The sequence below is a fragment of the Petaurus breviceps genome, unplaced genomic scaffold, assembly GCF_028583685.1.
Source record: "Petaurus breviceps papuanus isolate PSGF00001 unplaced genomic scaffold, PetGlider_PUasm1.0 90849, whole genome shotgun sequence".
Taxonomy (NCBI): domain Eukaryota; kingdom Metazoa; phylum Chordata; class Mammalia; order Diprotodontia; family Petauridae; genus Petaurus; species Petaurus breviceps.
In genome coordinates, this window is record NW_027187361.1 from 18,087,998 (window position 1) to 18,105,490 (window position 17,493).

The 17,493-nt window shown below is 37.9% G+C and overlaps 1 protein-coding gene across 3 annotated transcripts in view; it reads left to right on the plus strand.

The window, feature by feature from the left end:
- Nucleotides 1-17,493, plus strand: part of HERC2 (HECT and RLD domain containing E3 ubiquitin protein ligase 2) — a 234,456-nt gene that overhangs the window by 83,904 nt on the left and 133,059 nt on the right. For all 3 annotated transcript variants that reach the window (XM_069072939.1, XM_069072941.1, XM_069072940.1), the window contains 7 exons: nt 2,964-3,142; nt 10,471-10,655; nt 12,099-12,254; nt 12,779-12,964; nt 15,186-15,356; nt 15,711-15,814; nt 17,319-17,469. In XM_069072939.1, the coding sequence (XP_068929040.1) occupies nt 2,964-3,142; nt 10,471-10,655; nt 12,099-12,254; nt 12,779-12,964; nt 15,186-15,356; nt 15,711-15,814; nt 17,319-17,469 (1,132 nt within the window). The remainder of the gene's footprint in view (nt 1-2,963; nt 3,143-10,470; nt 10,656-12,098; nt 12,255-12,778; nt 12,965-15,185; nt 15,357-15,710; nt 15,815-17,318; nt 17,470-17,493) is intronic.

Genomic DNA, 17,493 nt, shown 5'->3' on the forward strand with positions numbered 1-17,493 from the left:
TCTGTTTTCTACTTTGATCCTGTCCCTTTTCAAAAGTGGGTGCTTCCAACTTCCCTCCCCCCCCAGCCTGTCCTCCCTTCCATCATCCCCCCTCTCATCCCCTTCCCCCCCTATTCTCCTGGAGGGTGATATACCCTATTTAGTGTGTATTTCATTCCCTCCTTAAGCCAAATTCAATGGGAATAAGGTTGACCCATTCCCTTTTGCCTTCCTATTCTTCCCCTCCATTGTAACCATTTTCCCTTGCCTCTTCTATATGAGATAATTTACCCCATCCTGTATCTCCCTGTCTCCTCTCATTATATTCCTCTCACCTCTTAATTTCATCTTTTAAGTATCATCCCTTCCTGTTAAATTGGTCTTGTGCCCTCTATCTATGTATACCTGTAAACATATATACACACATTCACATGTATTCATATATATATTTCTATTCCCTTCAACTACTGAGAAAAGTTTCATAAGTTACAATTATTGTTTTTTCATGTAGGAATGTAAATAGTTCAACTTTGATAAGTTCTTTATGATTTCTTTTCCCTGTTTACCTTCTCATGCTTCTCTTGCTTCTTGTATCTGAATGTCAGATTTTCTATTCAGCTCTGGTTTTTTCAGCAAGAATGCTTGAAAGTCCTCTTCTACTGAATGACCATATTTTCTCCTGAAACAGATACTCAGTTTTGCTGGGTAGGTGACTCTTGGTTTTAATCCCAGCTCCTTGGACCTCCAGAATATCATATTCCAAGCCCTTCGATCCCTCAGTGTAGAAGCTGCCAGATCCTGGGTTATCCTGATTGTGTTTCCACAATATTCAAATTGTTTCTTCCTGGCTGCTTGTAATATTCTCTCCTTAATCTGGGAATTCCAGAACCTGGCTATAATATTCCTAGGAGTTTTCTTTTGGGGATCTTTTTCAGGAAGTGATTGGTGGATTCTATTTTGCCCTCTGGTTCTAAAATATCAGGGCAGTTTTCTTTGAGAACTTCCTGGAGGATGATTTCTATGTTCTTTCTTTGATCATGGCTTTCAGGTAGTCCAATAATTTTTAATTTATCTCTCCTGGATCTATTTTCCAGGTCAGTGGTTTTTCCCATGAGATATTTCACATTGTGTTCTATTCCTTCATTTGTTTGGATCTGTTTGACAGCATCTTGATTTCTCATAAAGTCATTAGCTTCCATTTGCTCCAGTCTAATTCTGAAGCCATGATTCTCCTTATTGAGCTTTTGAGATTCTTTTTCCATCTGGCAGATTTGGCTTTTTAAGGCATTCTTCTCCTCATTGCCTTTTTGAAGCTCTTTTGCCTTTTGAGTTAGTCTGTTTTTTGAGGTGTGATTTTCCTCAGTCAGGCTGTTGACTCTCATTTCATAATTTTCTTGCATTGTTCTCATTTCTCTTCCCAATTTTTCCTCCACTTCTCTTATCTGCTTCTTGAGGTCCTCTATGAAGTGTAACCAGCTCGTATTTTCCTTTGAAGGTTTTGGTGCAGGAGTTCTGACTTCACTGTCTTCTTCCTGTTCCATGCTTTGCTCCTTTTTGTCACCAAAATAGGAGTCTCATGTTGGATTATTCTGTCTGCTTTGTTTCCTTTGCCTGGTCATGTCGTCCTTCAGTCACTTGACCCCTGGGCTTTTTGCCACAGTAGGACTCTGCCACCAGACAGGGGAGCTTCCATCCCAAATGCTGGGGTTTTCTTAGCTGCTGGAGGTATTAGATGGGTTCCCTCTCTGAGGTCTTCTCCACAGGCTCTAGCAAGCTGGGCATACACCCTAGGACCTTCACACTTGACTGCAATCCAGATCCAAGCAGGTTAAAGTAAGAGCGATTACCCCTCAGACTGGTGCTTGGTCCCCCTACTCTCTGCAGGCCAGGAGCTGAAGCTGCCACATGGTGCTGGCTGGCTGTGCCCGCGTGTCAGCGGCTTCTCGCCCTGGGGGCAAAAGCCACGCACTCCCACTTACTGGTCCCAAAGTCCACACTGCACTGACCTCTGACTTCGTCCTTTCCATCTGTGTGTTGATAAATCTGGAAAGGGCCACAGCTGCTGCTGATCTGGAGTCCCTCCGGCTGGCAGCTGGTCATAAAGCCTTGGCATGGGGCTGGGCTCGGCTCCCAGAGCGCTGCGCTGGCCGATTCCTGCTGGCCTGCCGGGCTGTCCTCAGCGGGAGGTTAGCTTCTCTGTGTCATTTTGTGGGTTCTGCAGCTCCAAAGTTTGTTCAGAGTCCCCTTTTACATGGATTGTGGAAGGTGGAAGCCGGAGCCGCGGGGAGGTCCTGCTTCTACTCCGCCATCTTGGCTACACCCCCTCCCGTCATAAGAGTATAATAGCTTGGAAATAAATTAGTAGAGAATTTTGGAAAAGTGGTCAACATTGCTGAACAGGTGGTCGGCAACTGGTGAAGAGGACCATGGATGAAGGGGAAAAGATTTTCAATTTGGTAATTAGGTCACTGGTAACCTTTACAAAAAGCATTGTTAGTAGAATTTTTGAGAGAAGGAAGATGACAGGAGATCATATAGTGTAGATAGTTTCTTGAGAGAATTGTCAGTAAAATAAGGAGAGAAATAGAATATTTTCTAGTTGGTAATGTTGAGTGAGGGAAGGTTTAGTTTTCTGATTTAAGGAAGACTGAACTTTTTTATTTGTATGGGAGGAGTTAGTAATGAGGGAGAAACTGGCTGTGAGATTTGTCAGTATTGATGGTACAAGATCTCACTTTATTTGGGGCCTAAGTTTGGCCCAATTCTACCATATAAAGGCAGATTATTTCTGCACTGAATGATTTTGCTAAATTTGTTAATTTTTCATTTACTTTAGGAATTATTTAGAATCTTTCTGTGTTTTGTTTGAGCTACAAGAATCTAGAGTAACTTGACTTTGATATTTTCTTTCCTAGACTGCTTAAGAGTCTTATTAGTTTGCTAACAAGATACCTGTTAATATTTCCCTCTTTTATATGTCATAGGATATTGAAGCAAAAAAAGAAGCTCAGAAGGAAAAAGAGATTGATGAACAGGAAGCAAATGCTTCAACACTTCATCGGAGTAGGACGCCATTAGATAAAGACCTTATTAATACTGGAATATATGAATCTGCTGGAAAACAGTGTTTACCTCTGGTTCAACTAATACAACAGCTCCTTAGGTAAATAAATAGTCTTTTAAAAGCATGATATCAGAAAGCTATCATCACATGAGGCTTGGCACGAATAATTGTCTCTGCCAAGCTTTTTTCCTTTCTTCCAAGAGGAGTATCAGATGAAAACAGCTACTTCACATCCTGTGGGAACGGTGGGCTGATTCAAAATCACCATCACTCTTCTGTAAATCTTAGGGTTGAGGTGAAGCAAGAATAAATATATTGACCCTTTGCTGCTCATTAAGAACATTGGCTAAAGCAGTCAACCGAGGTAACCTAGATCATTCCACCCATTAGAAAGGTTATGAAGGGACATTTTTATGAGATTGGAAGTTGTGAGGGACGTTATCTTGTAGAGCAGTGTCCTGTAATTTCTGGAAGGGATCCAGAATAATACATGTGGATGTCAGCTTCAGCAAGGACACTGCAGGAACAGAACCTGGGAGTAATTCTAGACTGTTCCCTGAAAACCGATTGTGCTTGTCTGGTCAGTGCCAGTGAAACAGCAGCAGTGCTATGGGGAAGCTGTTCCTGGAGTACTGCGTGCTGCATATGTGAAAGGGCTCTGGTCCCTTCATGTCAAGAAGGACATACTAGACAAGGAGAAGAATCCCCGTAAAGTGATCAGTAAGATAGCAGTGATTTTCGTGTGATGACTGACTGAACAAATTTAGAACTAGAATGGGTGTGGGTGGCTAGTTATGATTAGGATTTTTAATAATAATAATAGCTGATATTTACATATTACTTTTAGGTTTGTAATGCACCATACCTGTATTGTTTCTATTATAAAATTTTCTATGTGGATAGCTTAAATATAGCTTGTTCAGCGAAGTAAGAATATCAGAAATATGCAGCACCCTTTGCAGATTGAAATAGAAAGCTTTTTACAGTTGGTACTTATCACTCACTATACCAGGCACATGGAGGAACTCAAACAGTTTTTGATTAATTTTGACTCAAATGAAAAACTTGGATACAGTGGTTAACAAACCTAAAAATAAGTCCGAAAAGGGTAAGATAAGTTTGATGTTATTGAGGGTGGAAATCCCCTCCTTCAGTAGATTCTTTGGTGCCACTGTTCAGAGGCTCAATACTGTATTTAATAGGTATTTGGTTAATTGATAAGAAATTTTTATGTATACTGTAACTTCCCCAGATCTCTCTTTCTTTGCATTGAACTTTTACGATGGGAATTGGCTACCTTAGCTCTACATGTATTGATGTTGTTTGTACTGTCTGTTTCCTGTGTAGTATTTTGAGGTCCATGTGGTGGAAGGGGGTAATGTAAGCTTTCCTTTTCAGTTTACATACAATAAAATTATTGTAGGTATTCTCAATGAAATAGAGATGCTTACATGAAACTGCTGTTGAAGACTTAATCTGTTAGGTGATAAAATGCTTTATAAACTTTAGATGTAAAAATTAAAAAAAAACCCATTAAAATATATTTTATTTTGCTTTTCACTTGGAGAATTTGAGTTAAGAAACATTGACCCCAAAATGGGAAATGATTTGAAAATAAATCTTTTTTTTCTTGTAACTGTTGTTTTTAGGAGGCCAGTAATTGCAACCTTATTTTGAAAACAAGTTGCTACAAATTGAAGTGTACTTTAAAAAACTTCTTTATTTTGATGCGTGTGTGTGTGTGTGTGTGCGCGTGCATTATAACATAACTAATTTGGAAATGTTTTGCATGACCTTGCATGTATAATCAAAATAAAATTGCATGCTTTCTCAAGAAGGGGGAGGGAGGGAAGGAGAGAATTTGGAACTCAATTTAAAAAATCATTAAAAATTTTTTTAATGTGTAATTGGGAAATATTTAATGAAATAAATAAAAATAATTAAACAAAAAGAAAATAAGCTAAGTGAAATGCATAGTCTCTACACTTTAGTGATCAAGCCTTTCTTTTTTTTTAAATTAAATTTTATGTTTATTTTTAGTTTACATCATTCATTTCCACAAGATTTTGAGTTACAAATTTTCTCCCTGTCTTTCCCCTACCCACCACCCCAAAACAGTGATTCCACTGTATAGCCCCTCCCCCAATCTGCTCTCTTCTATATCCTTCCCCATCCACCCTGACTTTCCCATAGGGCAAGATGGATCTCCAATGGACGCAGTGCCTGTATATCTTATTTCCCAGCTGCATGTAAAAAACATAATACTAATAATATATATTTTTATACATTTGATTTTAAAACTTTGAATTCCAGATTCTTTCCCTTCCTCCTTTGTCACCAACCCTTACTGGGAAGATAAGCAATTCAATATAGGTTGTACTTGTGTAGCTATGCAAAACATTTCCATAGTGGATATATGTGAAATTCTGGCCACATTTCCCTCCATCCCATCTGCCCCCACTTGTTCTATTCTCTACTTTGGCCATGTCCCTTTACAAAAGTGTGTACTTCTAACTATCCCCCCCTCCCCTCCATCATCCCCGTTCTTACCCCTTCCCTCCTATTCTCCTGTAGGGCAAGATACCCTATTTAGTGTGTTATGTTATTCCCCCCTTAAGACAAATGCAATGAGAATAAGGTTGACCCATTCCCTTTGACTTCCTGTTCTTCCCCTCCATTGTAACAGTTTTCCCTTGCCTCTTCTATGAGATTGTTTACCCCATTCTGTCTCTCCCCATCTCCTCTCATTATATCCCTCTCACCTCTCAATTTCACCTTTAAAGTATCATCCCTTCCTATTCAATTGATCCTCTGCCCTCTGTCTATGTATACCTGTACACATAACTCACATAGGTATTCCTACACTCATATACCCTCCTACATAGATATATCTGCATGTATACATACATATATATATATATATATATATATATATATATATATATATATATACACATTTATATTCCCTTCAACTATCCTCATACTGAGGAAGTTTCATAAGTTACAATTATTGTTTTTCCATGTAGGAATGTAAATAGCTTTGATAAGTTCCTTATGATTTCTTTTCCCTGTTTACCTTCTCATGCTTCTTGAATGTCAGATTTTCCATTCAGCTCTGGTTTTTTCATCAAGAATGCATGAAAATCCTCTATTCCACTGAATGACCATATTTTCCCCTGAAAGATAATACTCAGTTTTTCTGGGTAGGTGATTCTTGGTTTTAATCCCATCTCCTTTGATCTCTGGAATATCACATACCAAGTCCTTCAGTCCCTCAATGTAGAAGCTGCTAGATCTTGTGTTATCCTGATTGTGTTTCCACAATATTCCAATTGTTTCTTCTTGGCTGCTTGTAATATTTTCTTCTTGATCCGGGAACGCTGAAATTCGGCTATAATATTCCTAAGAGTTTTCTTTTTGGAATCTTTTTCAGGAGGTGATTGGTGGATTCTTTCAACCTCTGTTTTGCCCTCTGGTTCTAAAACATCAGGGAAATTTTCCTTTAAAGATGATTTCTAGGTTATTTTTTTGATCATGGCTTTCGGGTAGTCCAATAATTTTAAAATTATCTTTCCTGGATCTATTTTCCAGGTCAGTGGTTTTTCCCATTAGATATTTCACATTGTCTTCTATTCTTTCATTTGTTTGGATCTGTTTAACAGCATCTTGATTTCTCATAAAGTCATTAGCTTCCATTTGCTCCAATCTAATTCTGAAGCAATGATTCTCCTCATTGAGCTTTTGAGATTCTTTTTCCATCTGGCAGATTTGGCTTTTTAAGGCATTCTTCTCATTGCCTTTTTGAGCCTCTTTTGCCATTTGAGTTAGTCTGTTTTTTAAGGTGTTATTTTCTTCAGTCATATTGTTGACTCTAATTTCATAATTTTCTTGCATCATTCTCATTTCTCTTTCAATTTTCCCTCCACTTCTCTTATCTGCTTCTTAAGGTCCTCTGTGGCCTATAACCAGCTCATATTTTCCTTTGAAGCTTTTGGTGCAGGAGTTCTGACTTTACTGTCTTCCTCCTGTTCCATGCTTTGATCCTTTTTGTCCCCCAAAAAGGAATCTAAGGTTTGATTGCTGTGCTTGCTTTGCTTCCCTTGCTTGCTTATGTTGCCACTCAGTTACTTGACTTTTGAGCTTTTTGCCACAATAGAAATCTGCTTCCAGAGAGGAGAGCTTTGTCCTAATCGCTGGGGTTTTCACAGCTTCCTGAGCTATTAGTTGGGTGCCATCTCTGATACCTCCACAGGCTCTTGGTCACACACCTCAGGACCTCCACCCAAGACAGCGATTCAGATCCAAGCAGGGTAAAGCAAGAGCGATTACCCCTCAGCCTGGTGCTTGGTCCCCCTACAATCTGCAGGCTAGGACCTGAAGCAGCCACGTGGCGGCTGTTTCACAGCCCCAGAGTTTCCACTGCTTTTCCCTCCGGGGCAGAGGCCGGACCGCATTCTTGATCCCCCTGTTCCCAAAGTCCACACTCACCTTTTACTTTGTCTTTGGCATTATGGGTTGATAATTCTGGAAGTCACCACAGCTTTTGGTGATCCACTCTCCCAAAGTCCCTCCAGCTGCGGCAGGTTGTGGCCTCCCTGAGGCTAAAACTTTGGGCTCATGTGGGACTGGGCTCTGCTCCTATCGTGCTGCGATGGACTCTTCCTGCCGGACTGCCTTCCCCGGGAGATTTGTTTCTCTCTGTCACTTTGTGGGTTTTGTAGCTTTAAAGTTTGTTTAGACTCATATTTTATAGATATTTGAGGTGGTTATGGAGGAAGCTGACAGAGTTTTTCTGCTTCTACCAGATCAAGTGTTTCTTGATTATAAATTTTCATTAGAGTCCTGAGGAAGGTGACTGAATTTTATAGTTAGAAAAGATGATCCTTTTTGAACTCAGTAAATGTTAAATGTGACTTTTAAGTGTAACAGTGTTTAAGGTCACACAGCTAGTTTTTGTGTTAAGTGTCTGAGGCCAGATCCCAACCCAGGTCCTCGTGACTCCGGAGCTGGTGCTCTATTCACTGTGCCACCTAGCCACCCCTATCACATAACTTTAATAGAGGATATTTGGAAGCTGTGACTACTGTTTCTATTTCAAAACCCATGAAGTGGGTATGAAAATAGAAATCTATACAAAAAATAATATGAAGATGAGTCCTTTTTTGTTTCACAAAAGGAAGAAATCCTTAAAGTATGTATACTTGTCATTATCCTGATTGTTTCTTTTTTTTTTTTTAAAGCAGTTGGGGTTAAGTAACTTGCTCCAGGTTACACGGCCAGTTATTTTGTGTGGATGCCAAGTACCTGAGGCCGGAACCAATCCGGGGTCTTCTGATGACGGGGCAGGCGCTTTTACTCACTGCACCACCTGGCCATCCTTTGTTGATTCTATTTCTATCACATTTATTGTGTCTGTCCCCTTTTCTACTCCCAAGGCTACTAGCCTAGTTCAGGCCCTCTGTCACCTGAGGGCTGACTATTGTAATGTGAAACTACTTGGTTTTGCTTTGTCCAACCTTTCCCCTCTCTAATCTACTCTCCAGACTGATATGCCTAAAGCGCTGATTTAAAACCATGTCACTGCCTTTCTCCGGAAGATTTAGTGGCTCTCTTATACCTCTATGATAAAATGAAAAATCTGTTATTTGGCATTTAAAAAGCCTTTAAGAAATTTGTTCCAGCCTACCTTTCTAGCGGAGGGGTTCTTAACTTTTTTTGAGTTATAGTCCCCTTTGGTAGCCTATGCAAGCTTATGAATCCCTTTTCTAAATGATGTCTGTGGCTCAGGGGTTTACTTGAAGGAAGTATCAAATTTTAGTTAGAGGTGAAAATAAAGATGTAATTTTTTCCCAATCTAAGTTCATGGATTACCCTGAAATCTGTCCACAGAATCTATCCACTGTCCATTGACCTCAAGTTGAGAACTTATGTTGTAGAGTTATTTTATGTTACTCCCTCTCATGTACTCTATTCTGTAAGCCAGACTTTCTGACTTGCTGTTCTCTATTCGTGATAGATTATTGACTATTTCCAGGCCTTTTCAGAGGCTGCCCCTGTACCCGAATACCCTCTCTCTTAACCTCCATTTCTTAGAACTTCTTGCTCCATTAAGATCTCAGCTCATGAGGTGGCTAGTGGCTCGGTGAGTAAAGCGCCGGCCCCAGAGTCGGGAGGACCAGAGTTTGGTTCCAGCCTCAGACACTTAACACAAAAAAACTAGCCGCGGAACCTTGGGCAAGTCACTTAACCCCAACTGCCCTCCAAAAAGCAAAAAAAAAAAAAAAATCTCAACGCAGGTGCTCATTCCCACAAGAGACTTCTAACCCCCATCAACATTACTATGAATGTCCTTAGTGTATTCTGTGTTTCCTTTGTGGAATGTTGTATCCCTTCTGTCCTCTTCCCCCTAAGTAGGAAGAAAGGATTGTTCCTTGAGGGAAAGGAATGACTTTATTGTATCCTGAGTCTAATTCAGTGCTTTATACATGAGGCACTTAATTAAATGCTTTATGAGTTGAGTAAAACCAGCCAAGTTCTGCCAGGATATTTGCAGTTATTTGATTCCTAGAGTTTTTTGGGGGAATGTACCATTATAAAATGGTATGCTTTTATTTTTCAATCTCACAGGAGGAGAGAACTGGTGAGTCAGAATAGGAAATATTTCATGTTTGTACACACATTCATAATGATAATCGTAGGCTCATAGGATTTAGAGCTGGAAGGAACTTGGAGATTAATTCCAATCCCCTCATTTAAGCTGAGGAGACTGATGAGTGCTCTAAAGAGATTCATTTACTTACCCAAACTTACTCAGGTAAGAAGTAGCAGAGATCTAATTCAAATCCATGTCTTTTGACTTCAAATCCAGTGCTCCTTTACTGCATGAAAAAACCTCAGTACTCATTTCAAAACCCGTTTTTCTTCTGACTCTGAAGATCCTGTACTGTGTAAGTTTTATAGAAAAAAAGTACTATAGAGTGCTTATAACAGAGTGTGGGACTTTGGGCAAATCACTTACCATAACCTCTCAGTGTTCTTTCTACACAACTTTTTAAGTCTAAGAAAAGTTTCAGAGCAGTGCCAAAGTGCATTGTAGAGTGAGTTTTCATGCTAGGATTGACCTGTACCAATGAAGTAACAGATTTGGATTAAAAAAAAAATATCCTAAAACGTTCTATCAGTAATAGCTATAAACAGTTTGGTGGTCCTCAGCATTCTCTTTGGTATTGGTTCATATGCTAATACCAGTTTGAGAATGCTTGGTCAAAAGAATGCATGCTATGTTTCTTTTCAACTTATGTGATTAATTCTTTTTAGATTGCAAGTTTAGAAAGAATAGCATTTTATGATGCTTTTCAGAGAATATCATAGCCTTTTTTGTATAGTGTAATAACATTTAAAAAATATCTTCTTTTTATTTCACTTAGAAATATTGCTTCACAGACGATAGCCAAATTGAAAGATGTTGCTCGTCGAATTTCATCCTGTCTTGACCATGAGCAGTACAGTCAGGACAGATCTGCCTCCCTGGATTTGTTGCTTCGTTTTCAGCGTTTGCTTGTCAGTAAACTCTATCCAGGAGACAATGGTGGTCAGGTCTCAAATTCCTTTAGTAAGTAGCTTGGTGCTATTTAAGATACCTGTTATCCCTGCTTCTTGGTTTGGACTTGTTCATATTAAATGGTGGTTTAAAATTCGTAACATTTTTCTCCTCAGTTTTCCTGTTGAACACATCTTTATTACAACCATTGAATAATTTTATTTAATTGTGCTTTCAGACCGAATACAGATCAGGTCAGAGAATAAAAGTTTGTGTTTCTTTAGTAAAGTTGTTTTTTCAAATTAAACGGAGTAAACTTACCAGAATTATAAAACGCTCCCCAGCGTCCAGGCATTTGAAACTATCATATTGAAGAAATAAGGAATCATTTAAATAAATTGCTCTGTCGCAGTAGACTGACCCTTGCTGGATTTTTATGTTTGTTCACACACACACACACGTGCCAAAACAACCCTGAACATTTCCCCCTAACCCCACCAGGTTAACAAAAAAAGCTTCTGTAGATAGGAAAAGATGAAATCGAAGACGCTACTGGTTTCGAAATGGAAAAACAACCAAATAGATGAAATAAAATTAGAATTTTATATGAAAAAAAAATCACGGGATAGAAGTTTCAATAATTTAATCTAAAGTATAAGCATTTTTATTGCTGAAAAGAAATGATACTTAAAAAAATTAAAAAAAAAAGAACTACACATTTATTATATGCCAGGCAGTTGTGCAAAGTGCCAGGCTAAGCCCTTTGCAACTGTCATCTCTTGAACCTCACAGCAGCCTTTGGGAGGCAGGTGTTGTTATCCGTGTATCATAGTGGAGAGAACTAAGGCAGATGGGGGCTAGCGAGCGTTTAGGGCTGGATTGGAACTCAAATCTTTCTGACTCTGGGTACAGCCCCTCTATCTGTTGTACTACTTAGCAATTTTGGAAAATTTGCCAGGAATTATTCCTCCTGAATAACTTAAATTAGAGGATTTGGAAGTTATATGTTACAAAACGTCTATTTTTCCTTTTATTTAGCATTTTGATATCTCTGCCCTAGGTATTGTATAATTAAATATTTAACAGATCTGGTCATGTGATCTAATACATGAAGAGTCCTGACTGTGTAGATAAGACCTATAGTGTAGGGATGATGGGCATTAAATTGAAATTGATTACTAGAGTAGTGTAGATGAGTAGAAGGTACAGAAGTTCTTAACCTTGGGTCTGTTGATCCCTTGAGGATCCTTGGATAGATTTCAGGGGATTGAAGAACTTGAGTAAGGAGGACAAGCTACCTCTTTATTTTCACCAGCCCCTAGCTAAAATTGAGCATATCTATCAATTATGAATATTCTGAGAACTGATCCGTTGACTGTCTCATACTGCCAAAGGAAGGTCCGTGACATGGCAATGGTTAAGACCCCCTGAGATGATAAATGAAGCAGCACAATGTAATAACAGACGAAATACCATGGCAAATAGAATTCTTCATTGTGTAATTTTTTCTTCAAGGTCCTGAGCTATTAGGAGTTGGTTCTTTGCTGAAAAAATATACAGCTCTTTTGTGCACACACATTGGAGATATCCTGCCTGTGGCAACTAGCATTGCGTCTACCAGTTACCGTCACTTTGCTGAGGTGTCTCGTGTCGTGGATGGTGATCTGACAGGTACTTTTTGTCATGGAGCAGTATGGTTGTTGATTGCCTAGACTTTGGCTGTTCTCAGCATGTTTTTAAATTAGAGATTGATATTAATTTTGAATTTTATTGCAGTGTGACAAAGACTTGTTATTCCTGTTAGAAACTTAAGAAATGTTTGTGACAAATAGCCTCTGTAGGATTTTTTAAACCTGTTATTTGATGAAATGGAAAGAAATTATTAGTTGGAAATTTAACCTGATGGCTTTTTTTTGGTGAAAGGTGTGCTGGTTTGCTCTTAGAATTTTCAGGCTAGATGTCATTTAATAGATGTTATTTTTTGAAGGAAATTATTTTAGGAAAAATGTGTTCTTGTAGCTTAGTAAAATGAAAATTCTATACGTTTAAAGTAGAAAATCATCACTTAGTGAAAAGAAAACAGAATCTAAACCTTGAGGTGTTTTTGTTAATGACTCAGCTTAAGGGATGCTTTGAAATGACTTCTGTCTTAAAATATCTACTTGAGAATTCACGGCATTTTCTTTTTCCTTTAGGTGTTCTTCTTCCAGAGCTGATAGTCTCTATTGTCCTCTTGCTCAGTAAAAGCCCTGGATTGATGCAGGAAGCTGGGGCAATTCCTCTCTTGGCTGGCCTACTGGAACATCTGGATAGGTTTAACCATTTGGCACCAGGAAAAGAAAGAGATGATAATGAAGATTTAGCATGGCCTGGAATAATGGGTTTGTTGTTTTCACTTAAAGTATTCACTTTCCGAAATGTGAGAAACATTTTAATTTGGGATTTGTCCTAAACATCTTTTATTTAGATGTAACATTCTAGATACTTGATTTTTTTCCTTGCTTTTTTGTGTCAAGGATTATTGTGAAGAGGAGATTGATCAGTGATTTTTCTGTCCATTAAAAAGGGGAATAAGAAGTAAAATGAATTTAGTATGAGATTAAGACTTTATGCTATATATGCACGAATAATTTCTGTTCATTTTGTTAGATAGTGGAATAGATTAACGAGAGATTCTGAATGGGAAGAGTATGAGGGAGAAGGACGATGGAGGGGGATGGGTTTTTTTTTTTCAAAGAAAGACTAGATTCCTTGCTTCCGGAGCATTTCTAGATATGACGAGGATGAGCGAGGTGGCCTCCAGTGTCTGTTAGTGGCAGCTTCTAATCTTATCTTTAGCTGTCCAGATAAAGTTGCATTTTTTTGGGATGATCAGTGTAGGCTGATAATAGTTCCATTCTCTAAATCTTTTGATTACTTTTATTGTTTTCATCTTATTAGAGAAATTGTATGATTTGGTGATGAAATTCATTCTGATTATATTTGCTGCTTGAAACATAGATGTGTTCATCTTATTACTTATCATTTTCATGTGTTCTTAAATCTAAGTCACATGTCTGGGTGTTGGAGAGTCAAGTCTCATGGCCTTAGGGACATAATAAAATGTAAAGAAAGGAGAAGTCATGACCTAAATTTATAGTTCACTCATCTGGGCATGTGATCTGGATTATTTTCACATTCGGTACAAGTTAGGTTTATGTACTTACTTTCCTCTTTAATGATAGTGTACAGCTTAAAAAGTTGATGAGATTAAGTTTGTTTTTGAAAAAAACACTGGTCTCAGAATCAGGGAAGCCAGAACTCAGAGCTGGGCTGCCTTTGCAGTGTTCCTTTGGCGATCTCGTGCATGTGCACTTGTTCGTTTATCGTGTCTGCGACTATTGGCCTGAGCAGCAGACTACATAACTGCATATCTCACTTGCATCTCAAGTTTGTCCAAAATCAAATTATTTTTTTATTTTTCCAAAACCTAATTTTCCTTTTGACTCAGTGGCAGTACCTTTCAACCAGTCTGCTGTGTTTGAAATCTTAATATAAATGTTGACTCTTCTTTTTCCAGTCAGTTTCTTTCTTGGACAGACTTTCTTGTGTCCATTTTCCTTTTCCTCATATCTAGACTTCAGTCTCTCACTTGTTTTTTCCTTGGCTTACAGAATAAATTGAGAGCTCCTTACTTCCTTGGCTACAGAATAAATTGAAAGCTCCTTTGCCAGATGTTGAAGATTCTTTATAGTCTTGTCACCTAACTCTCCAAACTTTTATACTATTTTCCCTACCCAGCTGTCTTCTCTCCTGCTTGTCATGTCCCTGCCCATATTTCTTTTCACTTCTTCAGTTTTTGAACTTTGCTTGAACCTCATATGGTACTTTGCTTTTATTTCTGTCTCTGGGAAAGTGATCTGGCCTCTCTAAGCCTCAGTTTATTGATCTGTAAAATTGGGAGAATTTTGGCATATATCCTACAAGCTTAGTGTGGAGAGCCAGTAAAATAATGTATATAAAACACTTTGCATATCTTAAAGCTCTGCATAAATGAGAACTATTAAGATTGTTATAAAATATATTATTTTTTATTATAGTAGTTATGTGCGTATGTCATTTAATTCCCTTATCTCAGAGCTCAGCATGTAGTAGATGATTAATAAATGTCTTGAATTTAAATGGTGTGTCATTTGTCAACATCTAGACACAACTTTTTTCTTCCCTGAGTAATATTTAGTTGGCATTGATTAGATATTAACAAAATAGAAATTGCTTATTTTTTCTGTTTGTACAACAAGGTTGAGGAAATTTAAATTTATTTTGTAAATAATTAAGATGACCAAAATTTATTTCTGGGTCATTTGGAAAGAAATTTGTGTGTAGTCCACTATTTCTGTTTTCATTTTCATAGCAGTTTATGGCAGGTCAGCACTGCTGCTTACTGCAACATTTTTTTTTTTAATCATTTCCTGTGTGAAGCTCTGGTGACCAATTTTAGACCATGCCATTGCCTTTTTCCTCCTCAGTTTGCTATTTTCTTTTTAATATCAGTGTCTCAATGAAAATATAGTGTGTACATCTTAGCAATGAAATATTTCACCATCTATTTTTCCTTTTCAGGGTCATTTTTTGCAGGTCAAAGTTGTAGAAATAATGAGGAAGTAACACTTATACGTAAAGCTGATCTGGAGAACCACAATAAAGACGGCGGCTTCTGGACGGTGATTGACGGGAAAGTGTATGACATAAAGGACTTCCAGACACAGTCTCTAACAGGCAATAGCGTTCTCGGTAAGATGTGGCTTGTAACTTTGTGATCAGAAATTGTACCAACTGTCATTTTATAGAGAACATTTAGTGACCTGGTTCATAGATCATCTGATGCACCTTGAGATGTCCGTGGGGCTGAGCACCGCTCACTTTTATTCATTCATTAATTCTTTCTTGAGTCTACCTTAGCCTTGATCAGGAAGAGACTTTAGATATCCCTTATTCTTAGGATGCTGATAACTATCTCTGTCAAATACTGCTGCTTACATAAAGGCTGGAATCCACGTAGTTGGGCCTGTAAATACTTTTAAAACGGTCTCCTTCTTTATGATTATTGGCTTTTCCATTTCTTATTTTTGGTCTTTTTTCTTATAGCTCAGTTTGCAGGTGATGACCCAGTTGTTGCTTTGGAAGCTGCTTTGCAGTTTGAGGACACAAGGGAATCCATGCATGCGTTTTGTGTTGGCCAGTACATGGAGGTAAAATTTGAGTTGAGTAAATGTTGCATGGCTTCTCTGTTAGATGAAGTTTGCTTTTAGTTTTGTGATATAATGATTTGCATAGCAAATTGACATCTAACAGGTAAAGCGTGAATTATCTATTAGTAATAATTTAACACTTGTTTCCATGTGCAAGCTTGTAATTTTCAAGATAACTTAAAATACAGTGGTGTGCTAGAACTTTTAAATTATTGCTGCAACGATACTTAATATGATGGAGGATGTGGGTATTTTTCAGGAAAAATGCAATTTGTATGTCTTTTTGCTTAAATGTTTTGTCTTTAAGTTATGTTGAAAGTTGGAGTTGTTCAAATGTTGAATTAGCTCAAGAGTGAAAAAAATATGTGCCTATTTTTATGTTAAGATGCACCAGCTCTTTCCAGTTCAGCACAGTATTATTGTCATAGTTGGTATAACCAAGGATGTTGGAGAATTATTTAGTCACTCCTATAAAAGGTATTTTGATTTTTTTGTATTGCTGTATACTTTGAAAGCAAAAAAGCATTATATGACAGTGTTCCTCTATGGAGGATAATTGCTCTGAATATGATATTGCTAAGTTACTTCCTGTAGAAAATCCTTATAAAGTTACTAAATATTTATGCCGAATCTTGCCTTTCCTTAAATAGCTTTTTATAAAACATGAGTGATACAACCAAAAATGATCACTTTTGTGGCTTACTCAGAAATTTTTCTGCAAGTAAGACTCAATGTTAAAAGATTGGCAAATGAGTAAAGTTTAATTTTTTCTATTTCTTGACAACGAATCTTGAGCCTGATTAATATGTGACTTATTTTTGGGAAGGTTCCATTTTTAGTAGAGCAGAAACTACCTATCTCTTTGATGTTTTTGGCCACAGTTAGTGAAGGATCTAGTTCTTTTGCTTTCCACAGAGTTGCTTTGGAATGTAACCCTTTTATGCAAGGTATATACTAAAAGAACTAGATACTTTAGCCTTAGGAACTTTCTATTTCTTGAGCAATTTTTTTTTGAGGGGGGAAGGCAGGGCAGTTGGGGTTAAGTGACTTGCCCAAGGTCACACAGCTAGTAAGTGTTAAGTGTCTGAGGCCGAATTTGGACTCCGGTCTTATTGACTCCAGGGCCGGTGCTCTATTCGCTGCGCCACCTCCCCTCCCCTCGCGATTTTCTAAAGTAAATGTAACTATAGCTTTATTTTTATTTATAATAAGAATATGCATATGATATATGCCATCAAATTAAGTTGCTTGGAACTTTCAAATAACATTCAAAAAAAGTAAATTTTACTACTGTAGCACACGGTTGTTTTTAGAAAGCTGTTGCCTTTACAAACAATGGTATGAGTGAGTAGGAAGCAGGAGCCCAAGTTGAGTTTTAAGACTTTTAGTTTGTTTTTTAATGTAAGCTGTGGATTTTTCCTTGTCTGTATTTTAATACTGTAATTTTAATTTTAAATTAAATCTGTATTCTTAGGCTGATGATGGATTTTTTTCATTTTATTAGCCTGACCAGGAAGTGATTACAACACCAGACCTCAGCAGTCTCTCTTCACCTCTCATAGACCCAGAACGAAATCTTGGTCTCCTTCTTGGACTTCACGCTTCGTATTTAGCAATGAGCACACCGCTGTCTCCTGTGGAGGTTGAATGTGCCAGTAAGACAGATTCTTCTTCCTTTG